This window comes from Rutilus rutilus (assembly GCF_951802725.1).
Source record: "Rutilus rutilus genome assembly, chromosome: 11".
In the NCBI taxonomy this organism is placed as follows: Eukaryota; Metazoa; Chordata; class Actinopteri; order Cypriniformes; family Leuciscidae; genus Rutilus; species Rutilus rutilus.
The window spans coordinates 10,049,905-10,075,550 of NC_140216.1; the positions used below are offsets into that span (position 1 = coordinate 10,049,905).

The following is a 25,646-nucleotide window of genomic DNA, read 5'->3' on the forward strand; positions in this document are numbered from 1 at the left end:
ATAAGAGCATGCTACACAACTCCTTGTCCAAGCACTTGTTCTATCCAGACTGGACTATTGTAATGCTCTCTTAGCAGGTCTTCCAGCTTGCACTGTCAGACCTCTGCAAGTGATCGAAAATGCTGCAGCTAGAGTGGTCTTTAACGAGCCGAAGAGAGCACACGCCACTCCTCTCCTCACAAAATTGCACTGGTTGCCAGTTGCAGCAAGTCACTGACTTTTGCCTACAGAACAACCACTGGCTCTGCTCCCTCCTACCTAAACTCATTACTTCAGACTTACGTGCCATCCAGAAACTTGTGCTATGCAAGTGAACGCCGTCTTGTGGTGCCTTCTCAAAGAGGCACAAAATCTCTTTCTCTGACCTTTTTCTGGTCTGTTCCATGCTGGTGGAATGCCCTGCCCAACTCAACCAGAGCTGCTGAGTCCGTGGCCATTTTCAAGAAACGGCTGAAGACGCATCTTTTTCGGCAACACTTGATCCATTAATACTAACACTTTATCTTCTATTCTATATCTATTATCTTTATTAAAAAAATAAAAAATAAACTGGGAAGGGTCATAGCACTTGCGTGTTGTTGTCCTATTGTTAGTTTAACTGCTTCTATTGTTCTCATTTGTAAGCGTCTGCTAAATGAATAAATGTAAATGTAAATGATACCACAACTGTACCAAGTCTACAGCCTCACTCACAATCCCATGGGCACACTCAAAATATCTCCACTGCACTGGCATGCCAAGTCCCCTCTGACCTTTTTCTTGGTTGGATGATTTTTGACAGAGCACATATTTAGGCATTTAAAGGGATAGTTCAACCGGAATGAAAACATAATTTACTCCCCCTCGTCATCACAAATCCTTTTTATCTTTCTTCCTTAGAACACAAAAGGAGATGTTTGGCAGAATGATCACGCTGCTCTTTTCCATACAATGAAAGTGACCAGGGGCTGGCAAGATCCAAAAGGGTACAAACCTTGTGAAAAAGAAGTACACTTTAGCATACTTTTAAAAAGAGACCTTATTACCTTATTATTTTGCTCACTTCAGTAATTTCTAGTAATTAAGTAATTTGAAACATGGTTTAAGTGTACTGCCGGATGTACTGACATGCATTACATGTAAACTAAAACATACTTTATTAATTTGCCATTTGTATTGAAACGTACATGTTCTTTAGTAGGCTACATTAGTCTACACATCAAAATAAGTGTTCTTCTTTAAAGCAGGACAAAATATTATTAAAACATAATGATTTAAATGGTACTTTAAGGCAGTGGTTCCCAATTCCAGTCCCCGTGACCCACTGCTCTGCACATTTTGTAGGTCTCTCTTATCTGACACACTCAGTTCAGTTCATGGAGTCTCTCCTAATGAGCTGATGATCTGGTTCAGGTGTGTTAAATAAGGGAGACATACAAAATGTGCAGAGCAGTGGGTCACGAGGACTGGAATTGGGAACCACTGCTTTAAGGTAAACCTGTTAATGTGACATTATTACAAGGTGCACTTTTTGTACTTAAGTGTACTTTACACTTAAGTGATGTTTTATTTCATTAATGTTATATATCATGCAAGTACAGGTTTTTTTTAAATATACTTTTAATATTTGAAGTTTACTGCAAGTGCACATTCAATACAAATAAGCACACTCCATTTTCATAAGGAAATTTCGTAAGGAATTTTTTTCCAAGGAAAGAACACACATGTAACCTCTTATGTCACCATGCTTTTGTGTCACAGTTGACAGTGTTGAGTTTTGTACATTGGTGTTTTGTATGAAGTGTTCACACATTTTGAGCCTAAAGGCTTCTCATTGTGTGCTGGTCAGGAGGGATTGATTCCCACTGCGTTAGATGTGCTGAAAGTGGCTAGTGGCCAGAACAAATTGAAATAGAGTGGTCCATTCTCTATTCTGTCTGAAGCGTTGAGTCAGGCTCTCTGAGGAGCAGCACCGCACACAGGGATGAAACGAGGGAGATGAGCTCAAATCTGAATCCACACCTCACAGGAGCACTCACCCCATTCACAGCACCGGTGTGCTGCATTCTGTGTGCAAAGAAGACCATTACCAGCTATTAGGAAGCAGCAGTACTGCTGATATGGCTTCATTTTTGTTTTTCACAGGGCATCATTTTGATTTACACTCTTAAAAATAAAATTTCCAAAAGGGGGTTTTCAAAGCAGTGCTATAAAGAACCACCATTTTGGTTCCCCAAAGATAATTTTAGTGAACAGTTCCTAAAAAAAACTTTTTCTTCATAGTGCAAAGAACTTTTTAATCCTAAGAATCCTTTTCCACTATAAATAACCTTTTGTGCATTGGAAATGTTCCATGGATGTAAAAGGTTCTCCATTGATTCACAGATGCCAATAAAGAACCATTTACACAGAGCCGCAAAAATGACAAAAAAAGCTGTATTCTGTTGCCAGGCCATTAGATGACGATGAAACACTATAGACTGAACACGTAACACGCATGCGCATGACGTCATCGTCTTCAGAGATTCACGTTTTTGTTGTTTTGTGACATAGGGATCCACTGGAGGCAAGTTTGTAGAACCCAAGTGCAGTTTATTCAAAAGATCCAAAACAAAGGCGTGGTATGGCAAACCATGAAACATAAGACTCACCAACAGCAGTTACACAAACAAAATACAAGACCAAGACACATGACACACATGACAAACATGAGGGCTTAAATACACAGACTAATTACAAGACAAGGAACACCAGTGAACAATGATCAGACGATTAACCAATGATAAGACACATGGCAGGTTCACATGACACAGGGAATCATATGACAGTAGATTTGCGCAAAACTTTTGCGAATTTTTCTAAATATTGATAAAAAACTATTGCGAAATGACGGCGTTTCCATTAACCGATGTTATGCGACTAAAACGTCATTTTTTCCTCTCGCGATAAGTCATTCCAAAAAACATAGGAACGGACGTTGGTAAGATAAGATAAGATAAGATAAGATAATCCTTTATTCGTCCCACAGTGGGGAAATTTCAGTGTTACAGCAGCAAAAATTTAGAAATAAAAATAAATAAATACAAATAAATAAAAAGAGAATATACACATACTATAATAATAACAGTATATACAGTATATACACAGTATAATGTATAAATACAAAAAGGGGGTGGGTCTACTGGGAACAGCTTTGGTTGTAGAATCTAACAGCAGCAGGGAGAAAAGACTTTCTGTACCGCTCCTTCAGACACTTAGGATGTATCAGTCTGTGACTGAAGGAGCTGCTCAGTGATGTAACGGTTACATACAGGGGGTGAGAGGCATTCTGCAGCAATGACGATAGTTTTGCTACCATCCTCCTTTCTCCCACCTCCTGTACAGTATCCAGGGGAATCCCCAGGACTGAGCTGGCCTTCCTGATCAACTTGTCTAGTCTCTTCCTGTCTGCAGTAGAGATGCTGCTGCCCCAGCAGACCACTCCATAGAATATGGCTGAGGCCACTACAGAGTCAAAAAAAGTCTTCAGTAGCTCTCCTTGCACTCCAAAAGACCTTAATCTCCTCAACAGAAAGAGTCTGCTCTGCCCTTTTTTATAAATTGCCTCAGTGTTGTTTGTCCAGTCCAATTTGTTGTTTAGGTGAACACCCAGGTATTTATAAGAGTCCACTCTCCCAATGTCCTTTCCCTGAATGTTCACTGGTGATAAAGTTTGTTTGTGCCTACGGAAATCCACTACCAGTTCTTTCGTTTTCCCCGCATTTATCTGGAGGCAACTCCGTTGGCACCAGTCCACAAAGCTCTGAACAAGTCCTCTGTACTCCCTGTCATCATCATCCGTAATCAGACCGACGATGGCAGAGTCATCAGAGAACTTCTGTAGATGACAGGTTGCTGAGCTGAACATGAAGTCTGCCGTGTAGATGGTGAAGAGAAACGGGGCAAGAACCGTACCCTGCGGGGCTCCAGTGTTACAGACAATCATGTCAGACTCACAGCCACGAGTCCTCACATACTGTGGTCGGTCTGTGAGGTAGTCCAGAATCCAGGCAGACAGATGATGGTCCACTCCCATGCACACCATCTTATCCCTCAGGAGCGCAGGTTGGATAGTGTTAAAAGCACTAGAGAAGTCAAAGAACATGACTCTCACAGTGCTCCCAGCCTTTTCCAGGTGTGAAATAGCCCGATTTAGAAGGAAGATAATTGCATCTTCCACTCCAATGCCAGGCTGATAGGCAAACTGAAGTGGATCCATTGATGGACTCACCAGAGGTCGGAGATGAGTAAGCACCAGCCTCTCCAATGTTTTCATCAGATGAGAGGTCAGTGCTACTGGTCGATAGTCTCCGAAGTCTTTTGGGCGCGACGTCTTCGGAACAGGCACCACACAGGATGTTTTCCATATCTGTGGCACTTTTCCCAGCTTCAGGCTAAGGTCAAATATGTACAGCAATATGCCGCACAGCTGGTCTGCACAGGTCTTAAGGAGCCTGGAGCTGATACCGTCTGGGCCTGCAGCCTTCCTCGCCTTAATCTTCCTGAGCTCCATTCTCACCTGAGCTTCTGTAAGGGGCAGTGTGTATTGGATGGAGTGTTGACTGGAGGGAATCGACAGGGGGGAGAAGTTAGGTGTATTGTGTATTGTCTGCGAGCTGATGGCTGTGCAGAGAGAGGTGGGGCTGGAGCTGCCTGCTGTGTAGGCAGATAGTGGTGATTGCAGCAGGGGGGACTGGATGGGGGCAGGGGAGGGTAGCTGATCGAATCTGTTAAAAAATAGATTGAGATCATTCACCCACTTCTGGTCACCCTCAGCCTGGAAACTGGACTCCTTATGACCCGTGATGGTTTTGAGCCCCTTCCACACACCGATGACATTGTTCTGCTGTAGCTGATCCTCCATCCTCCTCTTGTAGCATGCTTTTCCCTCCCTTATCTTCTTTCTCAGTTCTCTCTGGACAGTTTTCAGCTCTTCTTTGTTTCCTGATCCAAACACCCTCTTCTTCTCTTTAAGTAGAGTCTTTATATCACGGTTAATCCACGGTTTATTGTTGGGAAAACACCGTACAATCCTGGTGGGTACAGTATTCTCCACACAGAAGTTAATGTAGTCCGTAATACAGTCTGTTAGACTATCAATATCCTCCCCATGTGGACTACACAATTCCTCCCACACAGTTGTAAGTTTATATATATCACAGCCACGTACCGCACTAGACATTATTATTATTATTATTAATGGAAACGTAGGCGTGTTATCCAATCATTAATGGCAAGGAAAGACCCTTATACTGTGAGCGGCACCTATGAGGTGTTTCTGGGTGTTTCTCCCTCATATCTGCTCCGAGGTCTTGATTGTGGCATTTATTTGAGGTTTAGAATCCAGTATTTCTGTCATTCTTTTCTCTATTATGAATTTAATCAAGAACTTCTGTCCAAACACACCACGTCATCTAAGTCAGGTGACCTGTAAATGAGCAAAAACTGTTTCCATTGCAGTTTTGCGAAATATTCCTTTTTCGAATTGCCTGAAAAAGCACCCCATGCGCAGGCCCGGATTAAGAGGACTTTGGGCCCTGGGGCTATAGCAACACCAAGGGCCCCCTTTCATCTGATTGCCACGCCACAGTCTTCTACTGCAATAAATATTTTTTTATTGTTATTAATCAATGTATTTAATTAATGTTTTTCTTTATCATTATTTATTATTATTATTTTTGCACACTAAATAGTCCAGGCTATTTACAGTTTTTCTCAGTCGCTTTGGTGCATTTCTCACATCACTATTTACATTTGCACAACAGTTAATGCAGTTCTCAAAACAATTAGTACAAACTGCAAAACCTAGTTGATAACCTGCAAAAGCGTGTCACTTGCTCAAAATGGATAGCTCATTCCTCAAAAGCAAGTATTCATGTCAGTGAAAGTGTCAGTGTCATCAAGATGAAAAGTCCTGACACCATCGGTTATGAACAAGATAGTCAAATGGCTTTGTCATGTTTTCATTATGACACTTTACTCTGTAAATGTTTTCCAATGCAAAAAAGTCAGATCTTGGTGACACTACCTGAAAATGCTCAAGACAGCACTATATACTATTTGCACAGCCATCTGAAAAATACAGTAAAGTTACACATTACTGTATTTAGTGAGGTAACTGAGTACAAGACACTGAATATGTATGTTTCACATTTTACTGCATATGCTCCTTGCAATTCTAATTTGTTCACAGCATTGTGCAAAAGAAAAAATACCCCCTTATTTACAACAAACATAAACTCTCTTTGGGCAGAGCTGTGCACAACTGTAAACAATACTGCAGTACATATTGGAACTGAACATACAACATATATAGTACTGTAATCATTCATGCACATCCAGACGTTCCTCTCTGTCTGGCCACATAATTTACATCTACATCACAGCGAATATCATCTCTTGCAATCAGAAAAAGAGAAAGGGTCTTGCTTTTTTCAGGAAAAAAAAAATATTAAAAAAAAGGGTAAAATTTGCTTGACAGATTTTGACAACTAGTTTAACATTTTTGTATGTAATGACTCAAGCAATGAAATGAGGACTATTAGTTTTATATGGAATGACTATTCAGCATTCACAAGTATAGTTAATTTTGACTGACATGACATAAGCAAATGATAATGTTATAAAACAGCAGAGAGTTGTATGAAAGCAATTGATGCATGTCCAAAAGCATTTGTAATTTGCTGGAAGGAATGAGAAACTGCTACTATGATGTGCACAAATGACTAAATGTTGTGGAGGTTGAACTAACTGTTGTGCAAATGTAAATAGTGATGTGAGAAATGCACCAAAGCGACTGAGAAAAACTGTAACACATTAACCCTCTACTGCACAGATTTTGATGGAACATCATGATAAAAATTACTCCACATAATTTCTTGGTTCATTTTGGGAACATTTTATTGATAAAATTTTTTTACCCCCTCCTCTTCCATAAGTGCATTTATGGCTATTTCTCTCATTTTTATCTAAAGGGACAAAGTAAGCATTAATAAAACATTTGCTTTCTAAACCCCTATTCAGATGGTAATTGTTTCTCATGTGGATATCTGTAAAAAAAATGATTAATTTACAATTACATAAATGCTATGATTGTTATTTTATTTAATAATTAAATATAAAATTATTTTTAATTTTTAATTTTTAATTTTTAATTAAAGGGTACTTTAATTATGAAACTAAAACTAACAGTAGGTGGCGGCAAGTCACTGTCTTAATAAGCGAGTCATTCATTCAACCGATTTGTTCAAACGGCTGTTTGATTCAACGACGAACCAAATGAGGAGTCAATGAATCATTAAATTAATTCATAAAATCCTATTCGTTCAAAACGCGGATTATTCAGTAACGAATCACCACTATCAGTTTCAGAGATTTTTTCTGCTGTGGTTTCATTTTGGAATTTTCATCGGCGAAATGACGACAAACCAAAACGTAACTCTCAATGTTAACTTATTGGTCAACTCATTTATTGTTGCATAACATATATATCACATTAGCAATTGTGCTGATATTTGGGGAAAACTGCGCTTTTACTTGTGTGATATATTTATTTTCTATTAATATTACAATAAGACAAAAACTTATCGGGGCAAAAATGCCCATGTACCTTGGATATTGGACCTTGATGTTCGTCAAAAAAAACAGTAATTCGGCCGGGGATTTTTACGCGGGTGGGTGATGGGAGAAAAAACACTGACATTCTGGATTCAGACTGCAATAAAATCACCGACTATATAGCCCCTATAAATATTGAAAATACCTTACGACTCCACGAGAAACAATTAACTTAGCATCCAAATAGTGCTTAACTCATTAACTTACTTCAGCTGCTTGCCTACCTTCTTCGACGTATAAAACACGCTAACTGTGGGCTGTGGGCTGCTGCCTGCCACTGCACTCGGGGTCTTCCACGGGCGCGGATGAAAGTGAACCAAAGTAGTTAGTTAGTTTAGGAATTTTTGCATCCCTTTTCTGCCTTTCGAGTTTGTTTTTCCTTTTTTTGTGCACCACTATCACTTTTTTTCATCATTTTTCAACTCCAGCGAGCGATTTATACCCATGTTCTACATGAAAGCATAACGAAAAGAGGCGTTTCCCAACGTCATGGCGCAAATTGTAGAGTTAATTTGATTGGGCGGTGAATTATATCAGTCAGGCACATTTTCCAATAACTTCTTGTTATTTTATTATACACAAATCAACCACCTATGACTTGACAATCTCATTTCCTCCAGCCAATCACGGGCCCCCTAATCCCGCGGGCCCTGGGGCTTCAGCCCCACCTAGCCCTTATGTTAATCTGGCCCTGGAGGCCATGCGAGCGTAAAAACTTTTTTGCGATAAATGGGAGTTTTTGCGATATTGACGTGTTTCCATTGGGCGTATTTTCAATTCGCAATTTCAATCTGTGCAATTTGAAGGGTAATGGAAACGCGGCTACTGACATAGAAACATGACAATGACATGAACATGAACCAAAACTGTGACATGTTTACACAGAGACCGGTTTCAAAAACTTGCACTTTGAAACCCGGTTTCAAAAGGTTGCGTTTTCAGGCACCCAAAACACTGTTGTTGTGTAAATGAACCGCCAAAACGCATAAAAAGTTTTATGTTTTTAGTTGAAAAAGGTGTCGTGTAAACAGCCCCGAGTGTATGCACTTTATAAGAGGTGTCTGATCTCTAGAGAACGATTCCTTGCGTTTGTCAGTTGGTTCATGCAGGTCTGTGGATGTGACTCCAGCTGAGTTTAATCACCTGTGTGGCTCAAGCAGATTTGCTGCTGAATTCGGTGTGCTGATGCAGTTGTGAGCCATTTTTAACCACGGAGGGTAAGCTCCCCTCAGGATGTGCGTTGCGCAACAGTGTCTTTAGGGATAATGAGCAGCCAACCGAGCTTTAATTTTGACACCTGCCTGCCTCTATTTATTTCATTGTCTCAGAGTTAAAATAGGCACAGCATTCCTCTGCTGCTGAGAACAGCTGAACAGCTGATATAATTAGATTTCGTATTTTTCACTCTCACAACCGAGTAGTAAAATGGTATTCAGTTACAAAATATATGCCATGATTACTTTATCATAAATTAAGGGGTAATGTACAATCAGGTGGTCATTACTGCAAAATAAACTCTAACCAGATTATCAGGATCAAGTCTTGAATCACCCATATGGGTTTATTTTGACTGCTCATTCCACTTATGGCTATACTTACTGGATGGATGATGGTTGGATGGATAGATAGATAGATAGATAGATAGATAGATAGATAGATAGATAGATAGATAGATAGATAGATAGATAGATAGATAGATAGATAGATAGATAGATAGATAGATAGATAGATAGATAGATAGATAGATAGATAGATAGATAGATACTGTAAATACTACTGGCATAAACCATCTACAAAGCAACCCTTTCCTGTTCTTGATGAAAGCGTGGAAGAATCAAGCTGACTTATTTTGTTAATTTTAATTGGTAGCATGAGGAGCAGGGTAGAAAGGTCTTGTGCAATCAAAGAGGCATCAGTGTCGTAATGTTAAAGAAGAACTGCGTTTTGATGATGGATGAAAACGCTGAAGCATCATTTGCATATGAATACACTGTTTATGCTAATGCAATTCAATTAGATGCAATGTATGAATGATATTAGCATAGGCATTTTAGCTTTTACTGCAGCGAAAAGCCCTAGATAATGTAGGATTATAACACGATTTTTAAAGGGAAGAATCACTATTATTATTGCTTATGGGTTTGGGATTTCAAGGAACGTATACATTTACATTTAGGCATGTAACGCATCCCACACAGTTTATACTATGGACATGAATGATACCTCAAATCATGCAACTTGCTTAAGGGAGGTGTGCTATAATGGACAATAAAACAGGTCAAATAATCCCATAGATTTACTATTAATTAGGGACGCAAACCATCTTTGGACTCACAAAAAATCCTTCTCAATATTCTTGGAACTGAATCGCATAACACCCCGCTAACTACCCACAACACCCTAGCATATGGTGGGGTGTTTTACACTCACATTTTGTTCAAAATATGTCAACATATTACATATACTTCAAGCAATAGATAAATATATACATACCGTATACTACAAGCAATTAACATATACTACAAGCATTAGATTGTTTTGTACAAATTTTATCTTCAGGATATTTTACGTTGATACCTGGGGTTTATTGGAAACTCAAGTGAAGACCAGGAGACTTGGATATATTTTCAGCATATTAAACCTATTTTTTTTTTTTTACCATGTTTTCCATTAACCAAGTTTGTTTATCGAAGAGTTTGATAAGAACATTCTTTATCTAAAGAACATTTTTCCCTTCTCTTTGCATAGAGGAACACTCAAGCGATGTTAAGCGAGAAGTTCTTTCCGGGTCATGGCACCAAAACTGTTGAAAATGTCTGAAGTGAAGCCCAGGAATCTCACTCTTCATCAGATTCTTTATTTGGAACATGCTGCTTAAAGCTGCAGTCATCCAGTCTAGCTAAAGAGGCTATACATTGTATTTCTATAGGCATTCAGTGGTCCTTAGAGGTGTTGTCACAGTACTTAGGTGACGATGTTAAACAAAGCATGAGGGGAAATTAGCAGTTAACCGGAATCATTTTATGTACATACTGTACGAACAGCTTTATCTATGTCAACGTTTCTGTTATGGGATCTGTTAAAGTAGCAGTATCTGTTCAGATTTTATATTAGAGCCTGTCCCCCCTCAAAATTCCCTCCTGAGACTAAGTCCCGCTGCATGTTCAAAATGATTATTTCAGAGGGGTTAAAATCCCAAAGTATATTTATCAGTCAGCCCAACACAATCTTATGGCAATTTGTAACCATTTTACCGAATTGGTGGCTAATTCGTATGTTTTAATACGATCTGCATACACCCCAGAGACGGGTATGTTTAGGGAGTAAAATAGTTACGTTTTCCTCTGAGATCGTGTTGGTAAGCATATGTGACACTAATGTTATAATTATTTTTGACCTCCCATGCCCTGGGCAGAATAATGAGGAGCTGATAACAAGCGAGTGCACTCAAAAAAATAACTCATTGGACAAACTCAATTTAATTGAGGGCAGGATTTCCATCCAATAAATATGTGTAGCCCCAACTTATAAAAAACTCATTCATGCAATGAAATGTAATTAAGTTGGTCCAACTAAATTTTGACCAACTTAAATGAGTTGGTCCAACTCAATTATGAGCAACTTAAATGAGTTGGTCCAACTCAATTTTGACCAACTTAAATGAGTTGGTCCAACTCAATTTTGACCAACTTAAATGAGTTGGTCCAACTCAATTTTGATCAACTTAAATGAGTTGGTCCAACTCAATTTTGATCAAATAGTTTAGATGAAATGGATACATTTATACAATTAGTTTTATGCTTCTTAAACTTAAATTAGAACATTTCATTGAAAAATCAATTAGGAAATCCTTATTTTGTACCCCATAGAGACAAGAGACAAACTCAAACTCAATAGTGCAATAGTTATTTAATGTGAAAAGTACTTAGAAAAATGCAAGTACACATTAAAGCCTTTATCCAAACATGTACAAATGTCTTTGTTCTGTTGAACACAAAGGAAGATATGTTAAAGAATATGGGAAACTGAACAGTTCTGGGCCACCATTGACTTCCATAGTAGGAAGAAAAAACAACAGCTATGAAAGTCAATGGTGGCCCAGAACTGTTAAGTTTCCCATATTCTTTAACACATCTTCCTTTGTGTTCAACAGAACAAATACATTTATACAGGTTTGGAACAACCCTAGGATCAGTAAATGACAGAATTTTCATTTTTGGGTGAACTATCCCTAAAGACAAGAACGACTAAGTAGAAATACACACAAAAAGCATGAAAGAAAAAGCATGTAAGAGTGTTTAAAAAAAAAAAAAATGTGTGGTGTGTGTGCGTGCATAAGTATGTTAATGACTCAATATACAACATTTTCTCAAATAATTCTCATTGTGTTCTCAAAAAAAGTGCACATCTTATGCAACCAGCTTGATTTTAAGTTGCTGGATTTTTGCATTCAGCCTATGTCCATCCAAGTTCATTAGGATTTTCTGGATAAACTTGAAGGTGTACTTGAGGTTGTCAGGAAAATTAAGATCAAGAGCATAAATGAGATCGAACAGCATGATGAATGCCAGGATCACGCAGTCTAGGTCGCTCAAAACCTTAATGCCCTCGATCACAACTCCGATGTCTTCTGTACAATCTCCTTGACTGTGTTTGGGATTTCATTTTCTGCATCCTCAGTGGCCTGGACAAAACACAAAACACTTTGGTTAAGCCCAGGTGAATTTGACCCTTTATATTTTAAAAGTAATCGGCAAATTGCATTGCTACTTTTCACTTTTACTATTACATTGTTGGCTGCTATTTACTTCCATTTTATGGACATGGACATACACATCTGAAAACTTCTAAAAATTCTATTGTGTTCAGATGAACAATGAAAGGCATACACATGAAATGAAAAAAGTTATTACCCCTGCAAAATTATTACTATTAAAAATATTATTTTATTAAAATGAATAAAACAAAATATTATTATTCCACTAATACATATTTTATTGTGAAATGAAAATGGAGCATTTAATAATAATCAATCATATCTTCTTTTATAAAACATGAAAGTATTAACAGAATTGTTGTTATATATATAAAAAAAAAAATCACTTACCACATACTCCTTGAAGAAAGAGTCTGGATCTTCAGTCGGGTAGATCATCAGGCCTTTCAGGGTGCACTCTCTCCTGATGTTTATGTTGTCACACTACAGCAGGGGGGAAATCAAGACTGAAATTAGCCAAATGCAGAAAGCTGTACAATAACTAGACAAAACAGAAGACATTGCATGCATTTATACTAACAGAGTCTGTGATCGCCAGGGCGTTTTTGATCTTTTGCCCCTTCACTCCTCCTTTGCTCTTGAAGATCTGCATCAGTTTATCTGAAAAGTGGTCCAGCTGTAGGAACATATTGATTGCAGTGGCTTCGTAGTGATCTGCATGAACTCTGTGTTCACCTTCAAAATGAAAAAAAAATAACAACACAAAAACAATTTCTTACTACGAAAAGAACCTAATAACGACTAAAATAAAACACTACATAACATGTTTACTTACTTCACTCTGCTGAAAAAGAGCTGGCCATTGATTCTTGAACACCTCTATCATGGGCATTGGCTGACGACAATGGGTTTGAAGTCTATTAATGAATGTGGAATGTGGATTGTGTTTCCGGTATCTGTGGGTGTTAAATGTCCTGTAAATGTTACTTTCAAATGCACATCCTACAAACATACACTGAACTGTTTCATTATGCCTGAGATGTCCATTTATGTGTTGAAAATAATCTTTCTGTTGCTAGCTCCTTGCATGAACACACATGACACTGGAATGTTGTTAATTCTTCTGGCTTTGGAGTTTCCTGTTTAGCATGTATTTTGTACGTGTGATTAAGAAGCTTACTCCATATACTAAACGTGCATGGGCAATCTGTGTATGGACATGGATAGCGAAAACTGCCCCTAAAGCACAGATGAGTCTGCATAAAATGCTGCAGCAACAAATACCTGCTAGGTAGTTTCGATGGACACATTCTTTGCACTGCCACATTCACAATCCTAAAAAGAAGAATAAAAAAGTATTATAAGATACCATATTTAACAAATGACACAAGTAGCCTAAATCAGAATATTTGAATATGACTTACTATAACTAGGAGGTTGCTGTTCACCTGGTCATATTAATAAATCTGTGAAAGAGAAGATGTTGATTAGGAGTGGGAACCAGTACTCATATGAAAATATGCTTTTTGAGGTGAACTAATCCCTTAATATGACACTTTACAATTCTCTCAAGTAATTAAATTGATTTTAAAATAATTTAAAATGTTTACTTGGTACAATTGTCTACCAGCAATATTTAACCCAGTCGCATGAAAATGCATATCTATAGCATGCTTTGTGTTTCATCGCGCAGTTGATATGCAAAAATGACTTTTTACATGCATAGCCTATTTACGCACTGTAAACCCTTGGGTAGGTTTAGTAGTGTGGGGTACGTGCATATTATACCCCATCAAAGTGCGTATATAGATAGATAATGTTAGATGCCTATTATTATTTTTTTTGAGAAATGAATGGGAGTTCACAGAATACATAGATTGATAATTTCAACAAATATGCGTTTTATAGCGTTAATCAAATAGTGTGTCTGTTTAATGCAAAAACAGACGACTATATCGTCCATTCTGTCACATTTTTCAGGTGTTCTGATGTAACGTTAACTTAGGTTAACCCCTGTATGTCATTGTCACTTGCTCTGATTTACCATGGGCAGCTCAGCTACGATGTTGTAAATAGGTAGTTTACATGATAAAAGTAATCTTAATATTGAGATATACCTTCTACCTTATAACAGTTAGTTAATTATTTAAACAGGCCTTTGAACAAAAACGATGTTTTCGTGTATTTCCCCCCCCCACAGCGCTTAATGTCATTATGGTGATTGTGAAACACGGAACACCTCACTTCATGATTTTATGCTGAAATGTCTTATTTTTCATGTTAGGCAGGTCAAATTTGATCAAGAAAAACGCACTGTGGCCAATTCAGCGTGAGTGAGTGACGCAGCTAAAAATAGATTCGGCGCCGAAACAATCGCGGCGATCGCAAGCCTCTAATTCATTTTATGACGGATATATCAATCCAGCTAGCAAACCAATAAGTTAAGAACCAATTTTGCACAATTACAGTCAAATTCGGGATCGTTAGACTGGTCTAACACAGAATTTGCACGTTGTGTGAGTAAGTTAAGCTATCGAAGGGACACTTAAAACAATTCACCTCGCATAACTTTCACTGCTGTTGCATGCATATTTCACTCAAAATTATGATATAAGTTACACATCCTCTTACAGTGAGGAAAATTCTTTGTTACAAATACTCAAACAAGATAATACTTACCAATAACGAATACGACGTTGCAGTCCTTCTTGCGGCGGCAGACGATAAAATGGCGGCCACACTCTGAGCATGTTCTTCTCTAAGCTTGTCTTGCACATGCGCAAATGGCGCGCTCCGAAGCCAAATTAATTTGAGTTAACCAAATTAAATAAAATCTCATAGATGACACTATTTATACATTTTACGTTAGACTTATTAAATATATATACGTATTATTCCTAATTAGATATATTAAAATAAAGTGAACACAATTTAAATGTGTCATATCTAAGAAGGCCTTGAATCATTTTTTTGAGTGTGAGGAAAAAAAACATGTTAAACATATTCATTGTGTGTTTGTGTTTGCTTTTGCACGTGTCTCTGTGTGTGCTGTCTTGATCACAGAAAGGGGCCAGTGAAGCCAGAGGTTCTGCCCATTCATTGGTCAGGAAGGAGATCTAATCGAAGACTTCAAAGGAATAACAGCTTGTCTCCAAACAACCCACTTCTGAACCTTGTCAATTCAGGTGATTATTCTCAGCCTCAGTGCTCTGGAGGAAGAAAAGGGCACATACACACACCCGGCAGGCATCCAGCTGAGAGCAGATCTGGAAGGAAGTTTAGGTAGGAGGGAGTGTGAGGAAAGACTATCAGTGAGACCCAAGAGAAAGAATATAGATTATAGTCTACCTTTTAAAGGGAACCAAATTATTATATTATTATTATTATAGTAATATGGATATTCTATGGATTTTTCTCTAGTAGGGCTTATGTTTTAATTTTGACAGATCAAATACACAATTTAGAAGAGTATATATAAGGTGAAAAGCATCTTTAACTGTGCTAATCCCTCAAAAAGATTAATAAGGAGATATTTGATTCCAATAAGTTGTAATAAGTTCATTTGATTCCAATTCAATTACATTCAGTCAGAGCAAATGCCTCCTATAGACATATAGGAGTGAAAAAAAGCAAAAGCAAGAGAGAAAGAGAGCTGTATTTGTGTGATGAAATGTGTGTTTCTGCAGGTCTGTATGAAGAGGACAACCAGTGGATAACTCAGATCAACAGACTGCAAAAGCTGATCGACCGTCTCGAGAAAAAGGCAACAGGCTACACACATGATCTCTCAGTATAATGCTAAATCTCTATCTGTCATCTCTCCTTCACCTAATTCTTCTATTGAGGCTAAATCTCAAAAATCCCTCAAATATTTCACTCAAAATGCAAGAGAAAGCATTAATAAACACACACACACATAATAAAAAGGTTATTTTGTTTTGCATTGTAATAGTAATGAGAATTTTGAGAGATTATGCCGCATTACTTTGATCAGTGTGAGATTTTTTTGCATTACAGTGACAAGTGACAAGCATTTTGGGGGGAAATTTCCTTGTCATGCAATTTCTTTTTAATTTTAATTTTAATTTTAATTTTAATTTCATCTTAGCATGTTGTCATGAGATTTTAAAACATGTGGAAAAACTAGCTTGTTTCTAAATTAATAGGAACTGCGTTTGGAGCCAGTGGAAGAAGAGGTGTTGGAGAGCACCACCAAATCAGTAAGTAATTTATGATCACTCTGTCTATTACCATATTCCCAGAAAATCATTCACACAGTGAGGATCTGAAAACTAGTTCCAAGTTATTGCTTTTCTCTGTCTGTCACTCTTCCTCTCTCATTTGGCTCTGCCATCTTTTTTTTGCGCAGTATTTTCAGAGAGCTTTTCTCTCAGCCTCACAAGATGTTGTTGTCAGACATTAAATAGGTGGTTTGTGTGTGATTCTGTTTGTGAAAGAGTGGCACCCGGACCCCTGTGGAGACTAGCTGTAAACACAGTAATGCGTGACTGCTGATAGAGGCACAATACAACATTATTTTGGACATGCTGAAGCATAAAATTACACACAAGTGCGTAGTTTCTTTTTTTTTAAAAACACTCCCATCCTATTTCACATGACTCTTAAGAGCAACTCGCAGACATTTTCACAAGCAAATGGGTGATCTTTCTGGGATTTCAAGCAGTCGGTTTATAATGAGCGATATTTCAAGTAGTCACGTTCTAATACATCCAAATGAGAAATCATTTATCTCTCTAATATCTATGAAACTCTATTTCATGGTTAAAGTTAAATAGCCTCTCATCTATTTGTCATTTGTCAGACTGGCATTCACTATGCATGGAATAACAATTTCAGCATTGCTAATGCATCTGTATCATTTCATCGCTTTGCTCATGCTCATTAAGCATTCAAGTCTTACTTCAGCTGTTTTTATGTTCATATGGTCAAAGGTCTCATTGATTTGAGGATACTTATAAAGGACACACTTCGTACTTGGCATAACATTCATTTGTTGCAGATAAATATGGGAATAGTTTATTCCCCCATTTCTGCGTATAAAGATAGTTTGTGAAAGATGGGAAATGGCAATAGCAAAAGCACAGAGCCAGTGAAGAGGTCACCGTTTGCTGCAGGGTGCGAACTCTCACTTACTGTTCCCTTCAGCCACCTGTCAACAACCTGTTTTATAAAAAGCAGCTATTATGATGCACGACTTCATGGCTTTACCTGACGCTCAATGAGTCACAGCACCATTGGTGGACATTTTAGTCTTCCTGTTTTTTGACCCCCTAATTTTGGAATATTGTTGATCTGACATCTCTTGTCTGGGACTCAGAAAGCCATGTAAATCATGATTACCCCCAAAAAACAAAAAACTTTTTTGAACATTGATAACAATAATAAGAAATGTTTCTTGAGCATCAGCAATATTGGAATGATTTCTGAAGGATCATGTGACACTGAAGGCTGGAGTAATGATGCTGAAAATCCAGCTTTGCCATCACAGTAATTCAATTTCAAACATTTTAAAATATATTAAAACAGTTATTTTAAATTGCATTAATATTTCACTGGTTTTATTGTGTTTTGAATCCAATAAATGCAGCCTTAGTGAGCATAAGAGACTTTTTTTTTTTTTCATCCATCCTTACTGATATTTTTTTTTCTCCTGCAGTGCTTCTCAACCCTATCACTTTGTCTTTTTGGACTATTTTTTTGCTTAATACTTTCCCCATATTATCTCTATGTTTGAAAGGGAATGTTTCATAAATAATCAGTCAGAATAACATCTTAAATCAGGTTTCTATGTACTGCAAGAGAAAACTGATCCAGGAGCAGTTTCGCACACTTTTATAAATAACCCATGGTCTGAATCCTATATGAGGCATCTTTTCTGACTGCTGTTCTCTGATGGGCTGCTCTCTTCTGTGACCTTCCTCCCAGCACATCCTGATCGTGCAGAGGCAGCTGTCCGTGCTGGAGGAGGACGTGGAGGAGTTTCGGCTGGCTCTCAGGCAGTACACTGAAAGTGCCAGCGCCCAGACCGGCTGCCTCCAGTGAGTACACACTGCCACTGCATCTGTTGTTAATGTCTGTTGCATTTATACAGCTTTCTTTGTGAGTCAGTCTAGGCAAGTTCTCCACATTAGGCAAATCAAGTAATTGGTATTTATATCCATGTGTTTAAATTCGATGAATCAGATATTACAGTTTCTGAGTTTGTGGAGAACTGTGGATCTAGATGTTTTCTCCATGATGGGTTTCTAGGAAAACCGTGATACCTGTAATTCAACCATGACAACTCTCAGAAGAGACTTAAACAACATTTTATTGATAAGAATAAAATGTATATAGGCTTTGTTTTGGTGGACTAGATCTTCTATGCTGCTGCTGCTGCTGTTTCCGTAACATGCACATACATATAGGGAATAGGATAGTAGGGAGAATCAGATCTAGGCAGGTGGTGCTGGGGAAGGAGGGGGGCTAGGAAATTTCTATGGCACGCTGCACCTATAGTTAAACCAGTTCGGGACGGGAATAAATAGGTTACATTGATTGAACAAAAAGATTGAATAGTCATGCCGCTGGGTTTAGGAGAATCAATTTGCTGTGTGGAAGAGTTTCATGACTGAACTATTTATTTATTTCCATTAAAATCCAATTGAAATATTTAAGCTACAACATCCAGTTTCTCACGTGTCATAGCCTGTGTAACATCAGCAAGCTTACGGTCCGTGAATGAATTGCAGCTTGCTGCGAGCATGTGGCCGTGTGTTTATAAGCCCTCAGTCCAGGTTTGACTTTTATCTAAATGTCAGTGATCACGTCAGGTAGCAGTAGATTTCTCTGGAACATTCTCACCCCCAAAAAAGTGAACCCCTTGTCTGGTTTAATCATGAGTTTTTTCCTAATTGGCTAATTAGTGGGAATGGCTTGGATGAAGAGTTCTACTTTAGCTTATTAGATAATTGACTTGCTTCAAGCTCGTCAGTTCAAATGACTCACTGACAAGCTTTCACGCCAAGAACATTGAACGAAGGATTTGATGACTTACCAATATTCTCATTATTTTTAATGAAGGGAACGGTTCATCCAGAAATGATAATTCTGTCATCATTTAATCACTCTAATTTTTTTCTAAACCCGTATGAACTTTTTCCTTCTGTCGAACACAAAATGAGATGTTTTGAAGAATGTTCAAGCTGCTATTTTCCATTCAGTGAAAGGGAATGTGGGCTAGGTTAAAAAAACATCATGAAAATATCAAATTTCAATTGTATTAAATTTGCACTTGTAGTGTCCTTCAAATATGAATAGTGTATTTAAAAAAAAAAAACTGCACTTGGAAATGTTTTTTGAAATAAAAAGCCATTTAAGTGTAATTAAAGACACTATTAACACATTTAAAGTGCACTTTGAAATAATGTAACATTTTTACCAAAAACTTTTAAATCATTATGTTTGAATAATCTTTGTCTTGCTTTAAAGAAGTACCCTTATTTTGATGTGTTGACTAACATACTAAAGCACATGTAAAGTACTTTTTATTGCAGTATGTTATTCAATATTACATTTAAAGTTAATATATTTTAAATGTACTAAATTGCAACTTTATGATCACAAATATGTAATGACAAACATATTTAAACACACAACATACCAAGAAAATTTACATATTAAAAGTACATAAATGCTTGTCAGTACATTCGGCAGTACACTTTAACCAGATTTCAAAAACAGTAGAAGTTTATGAAATGACCAGTGATAGTAATCCTACACTGGCTCCGCTCTCTTGGCAGCGTTGCAGTTCAGCGGCTTGCCAATGAATCCCGATTCATACTGTACGAGTTCTGGGAGCAAAGCAACGTGTGGAAGAAGTAAGTCACTCTCTCATTTTCACTGATTCAAGCCACTTTTCATAATACAATCCTAAAAAGTCCTTAATGCAATCAATAGTAAAAAATATTCAACAGTGTTTTTGTTTTCTATTTATAGTCATCTGCAAACCAATTACAGTAAAACCTTTCAGAGAGGCAATGTGGATTTCTTAGAGACGCCAGAAATGATGACGACTATGCTGGTTCCAGGTGAATTACATACAAATGATCTCTTAATATAATATAATATCATATAAAATATAATATAATACAATTTTTTTTTTTTTTTTTTTTTTACAGCGTCATGGTGGGTCCTCAACAACAACTAAGATTAGTTTGACTTGCCAAGACTGTCATCAGGAAGTGAGCACTTGCATTCATATTTGCTGTATAGTCATAGTGACTAGCACTTGCTTTCCATGTTGTTACATTATTAGCTCTATATGAGTAGTGTACTGTAAACTGTAGATATCAAATAAAGCAATGAGATCTTTGTATTTATGATAGCACTCCAATCCCATCAGAGTTGCATAAGCTGTGTTTTCATCTGTGGCGTGACAGTACAGTGATGTGTGCTGTCAGTCTGTCCGTCTCCTCACGTAGTGATGTCACTGTTCATGAACACACGGACTCTCTGACACGGACGGTTCTTATGTAGTTTGTCAGCTTTGAATAAAAATATGAAATCAATGTGATCAACCACAATTTTCGTCTTAAGTTTTGCCAAGTGAAGGTAGTATCAAGTGGTTAATAAAGTTTCTAAGCTGATGCACTGGTTTGTATTTTATTTAATCGTTCTTGGGATTTTTCTACATGTAATCATATGGAGCTTCCAGATAGCGGCAGCGTATGAAAGCTCTTTTTGGTCCTCTGAGAGAGAGAGAGAGCACTGATTGTGCTAGACTATTTCCCAGAGCCAGATGACTCATTGAGTCCTTTTATGACTCATTGCATCCATCTCTTAAGAGTCAACACTGCCATCCAGTGGATGGAAAGGCTCAGGATTTCATGATCTTGTGCTCCAAAATTGGTCATTTTGTATTGACAAGCAATAAAAAAAAAAAAACTAAAAAAAAAAACAGTGTGGTCCAATAGTCTGAGACCCCTATTCAAAACGCTTACAATATACACTCACCTAAAGGATTATTAGGAACACCATACTAATACTGTGTTTGACCCCCTTTCGCCTTCAGAACTGCCTTAATTCTACGTGGCATTGATTCAACAAGGTGCTGAAAGCATTCTTTAGAAATGTTGGCCCATATTGATAGGATAGCATCTTGCAGTTGATGGAGATTTGTGGGATGCACATCCAGGGCACGAAGCTCCCGTTCCACCACATCCCAAAGATGCTCTATTGGGTTGAGATCTGGTGACTGTGGGGGCCATTTTAGTACAGTGAACTCATTGTCATGTTCAAGAAACCAATTTGAAATGATTCGAGCTTTGTGACATGGTGCATTATCCTGCTGGAAGTAGCAATTCGGAGGATGGGTACATGGTGGTCATAAAGGGATGGACATGGTCAGAAACAATGCTCAGGTAGGCCGTGGCATTTAAACGATGCCCAATTGGCACTAAGGGGCCTAAAGTGTGCCAAGAAAAAACATCCCCCACACCATTACACCACCACCACCAGCCTGCACAGTGGTAACAAGGCATGATGGATCCATGTTCTCATTCTGTTTACGCCAAATTTTGACTCTACCATCTGAATGTCTCAACAGAATTCAGGACTCATCAGACCAGGCAACATTTTTCCAGTCTTCAACTGTCCAATTTTGGTGAGCTCGTGCAAATTGTAGCCTCTTTTTCCTATTTGTAGTGGAGATGAGTGGTACCCGGTGGGGTCTTCTGCTGTTGTAGCCCATCCGCCTCAAGGTTGTGCGTGTTGTGGCTTCACAAATGCTTTGCTGCATACCTCGGTTCGGTTGTAACGAGTGGTTATTTCAGTCAAAGTTGCTCTTCTATCAGCTTGAATCAGTCGGCCCATTCTCCTCTGACCTCTAGCATCAACAAGGCATTTTCGCCCACAGGACTGCCGCATACTGGATGTTTTTCCCTTTTCACACCATTCTTTGTAAACCCTAGAAATGGCTGTGCGTGAAAATCCCAGTAACTGAGCAGATTGTGAAATACTCAGACCGGCCCGTCTGGCACCAACAACCATGCCACGCTCAAAATTGCTTAAATCACCTTTCTTTCCCATTCTGACATTCAGTTTGGAGTTCAGGAGATTGTCTTGACCAGGACCACACCCCTAAATGCATTGAAGCAACTGCCATGTGATTGGTTGATTAGATAATTGCATTAATGAGAAATTGAACAGGTGTTCCTAATAATCCTTTAGGTGAGTGTATACATATATATATATATATATATATATATATATATATATATATATATATATATATATATATATATAATTATTTTTTTTTCTTAAAATATATAATATAATATAGTCAGCATAATGTTAAGGCAAAAAACTGAACTGAAAATCTGACCTTTTGTTTAAAGGAGTTCACATGGTCAAATTTGCTAATTTTAGTTGTCTATAAATTGTGAATTCCTAAATTTTACCTTTGACGTACTTTTAATCGTGTTGTTAATGTTATTATTTAAAAAATTGTCGCACTTTTAAATAAATTTTTTTTTAAATAAATAAAATACAATTTTAAATAAAATTTGGCATACCAGATTTTTTCACCCCAAACCAACGTTATTATTGTTAACTAAAACTAAAACCAACTAAAACATCAACTAAAATAAAATACAATATAAAAACTGCCAAAGCAACATTACTAATTTTCATTAACTTTGTCGAAGTACTAAAATTAACTAAATACTAAAACTTAATTAAAAATACACATAAACATAGATATTTTTCAAAAAGAGACAAAACAACCATCAAAATTACTAGAACTTTGACTAGAACTAGAAATTTGAAAAAATGTAATCTAACAAAATATTAACAAAAACTATATTAGCATATTATACTAAAATAACACTGCCCTAAACCTAAAAGAAAAATAATATTATCATTTAACTGAATGTTACAATTATAGCATGAAAAGCAGACATTATTTTCAATCCAGTTAATCACATTCCTGCTTTCTCTCTTCTTATAACTTTAGTGTAGAAAAGTATTCATACATTGTCAAAGTATTGAATTCAATTTATTTAAATTTTCATAAAAAATGGTGATGGTACTTCAGCCTCAGGACTGTTGAAGGGAATTGTCCTGAAAAGAATGACAATGCCAAAATCATCTTAAACAAGTTTCTTGTTCTTGTAAATGTATTATTTTGAGCTGAAATATGATTGACCAGAAAGGAAGAAGTCCAATGTTTGAAGTGACTTGCGTCTGTTTTGTGCGCTAGACCATGTTCACTCTATATAATGACAGCCTGACCTTTGAGAGACAGTGTGCTGTTGGGTTTACACTGAATTATATCATGTGCCTGTGTTACATAGACACACAGTACACACCCGGATCTTTAATTAACAAGCCTGTGTGACGGGGGAGACAAGAATTCTCTTATCAAAAATATGAATGATGCCACTCGTTACAAAGCAGATTTTATTTGTCCAAATGACACATTGTGCTGAATGAAAGGAATCGACAGTACAGAAGGCCATTCCTGCCACATAAGGAAAAATCATGCGTTTGTATATAATCATGACATAAAAAGTTGAAATTATGACATAAACGTCGAAATTATGATATACTAAGTCATAATTATATGATGAAAATTCATAATTATGACAAACAGTCAATGACATACTAAGATATGAAGAGTCATAATAAAAAAAGTCGAAATGATCACATACTAATTTGATATTATGACATAAAAAGTCATAATCAATTATGATATAGAAAGTCACAATTTTGACTTTTTAATGTCATAATCATGATGAAAAGTCGTAAATATGGCATAAAAGGTACACATTATGATACCCTAAATCAAAATGATAACTTGCTAAATTAAAATTATGACATTAAAAAGACGTAATGGATGTAATGTCCAAATTATGAACTAATAATTATTATGATTATGATCTAGAATGTCAACTTCAAATTTCAACTTTCTTTTATCTCATGACTTGGTATGTCATAATTTTGACTTTTTATCACATAATTATTGATTAGTATAGACTTTTTATCTCATAATAATGGCTTAGTAATAGTCTTATGTTTATCTTTTAATCTTATTACTTAGTATATGTCACTTTCAACTTTTTATCTCATAATTATGGCTTAGCATGTCATTAATTTAACCCTTTTATCTCATAATTATGACTTAGTATGTCATTAATTTAACCCTTTTTATCTCATAATTATGACTTAGTATGTCAATTACTCATTTATCTCATGACTTAGTGTGTCATCATTTTGACTTTTTATTTCATAACTATGACTAAGTGTCATATTAACAACTTTTAATGTCATAATTAGGATTTACCAAAGCACCATTTTTTTATGTGGCAGAAATGGGCTTCCATAGAAATCAGAAAGCTATTGTGAAATGAAAAATATCACATTTGAGATTATACACCAAAACTAAAATTACAATTCAAATCAAGCTAGCACAAAGCATCACACCGTCAAACGGCAAGGAATATTTTTCTGTTTTATTGAGAAATTATTGTTTTAAAAAGACCCAAGCCATATTCCACTTGAACTACAGACTTTGTGTGCTCAGTTTCCTATGTAAAAGGACTTCACTGGCTTGTCACATTCAGAACAAGTTTAGATAGTATAGTTATCTCCATTTGTCTTGACAAAATACAGAAGTACTGTAAATGTAAGCTACAGCAATACTAGCAAGGTTGTACTGAGTTGTGGAATTAGGCGGGTAGCAGTTTACATTCTACACACGGGAAAGAGCAATAGACACATGGCGTAACACTTCCACTGTGCCCTGTCAGTAGCAGACTAATAAAACACTGCTTCTGAGTACAAAAGAATCAAATTAAAATCATGCACGTCCTTTCCCATTCACCAAGTGTCATTGTTTCCGATCAATCAGTGAAATGAAAGGAATGCTCTGGGTTCAATACAAGGTAAGATCAATCCACAGCATTTGTGGTGTAATGTTGATTACCACAAAGATATTTTTTACTACAAAGTTGATTTTTGACTCTTCCCTCGTTTTCTTTAAAAAACAGTACAGATAAAGGTTACAGTGAGGCACTTACAATGGGAATGGAGTATTTTCTTTAAAAGTAGAAATGTGAAGCGTATCATTTTGCATTAATCCTTGTGTTACAAATTGTGTATTATTACAGCTTTTTAAATCATTTCTAATGTCGTTTCAGGGTTTTAGGTGTTACATTGTCTTGGCAATGAAGTAGTAAAATTGAAAATAGGAAGAGTACCGGTAGTATAGTACCGTTTAAAAGGTTTTTTTTTT

General features: G+C 36.9%; 1 protein-coding gene across 1 annotated transcript in view; it reads left to right on the top strand.

Moving 5' to 3' along the window:
* The window catches only part of necab1 (N-terminal EF-hand calcium binding protein 1), a 41,188-nt gene extending 19,906 nt beyond the window's left edge, over nt 1-21,282 (top strand). Inside the window, exons 7-13 of the mRNA XM_084424704.1 lie at nt 15,416-15,537; nt 16,039-16,115; nt 16,519-16,572; nt 18,299-18,411; nt 20,155-20,232; nt 20,351-20,442; nt 20,533-21,282. Coding sequence (XP_084280830.1) covers nt 15,416-15,537; nt 16,039-16,115; nt 16,519-16,572; nt 18,299-18,411; nt 20,155-20,232; nt 20,351-20,442; nt 20,533-20,561 — 565 coding nt within the window. The 3' untranslated portion in view covers nt 20,562-21,282. The remainder of the gene's footprint in view (nt 1-15,415; nt 15,538-16,038; nt 16,116-16,518; nt 16,573-18,298; nt 18,412-20,154; nt 20,233-20,350; nt 20,443-20,532) is intronic.
* The last annotated feature ends 4,364 nt before the right edge of the window (nt 21,283-25,646 follow it).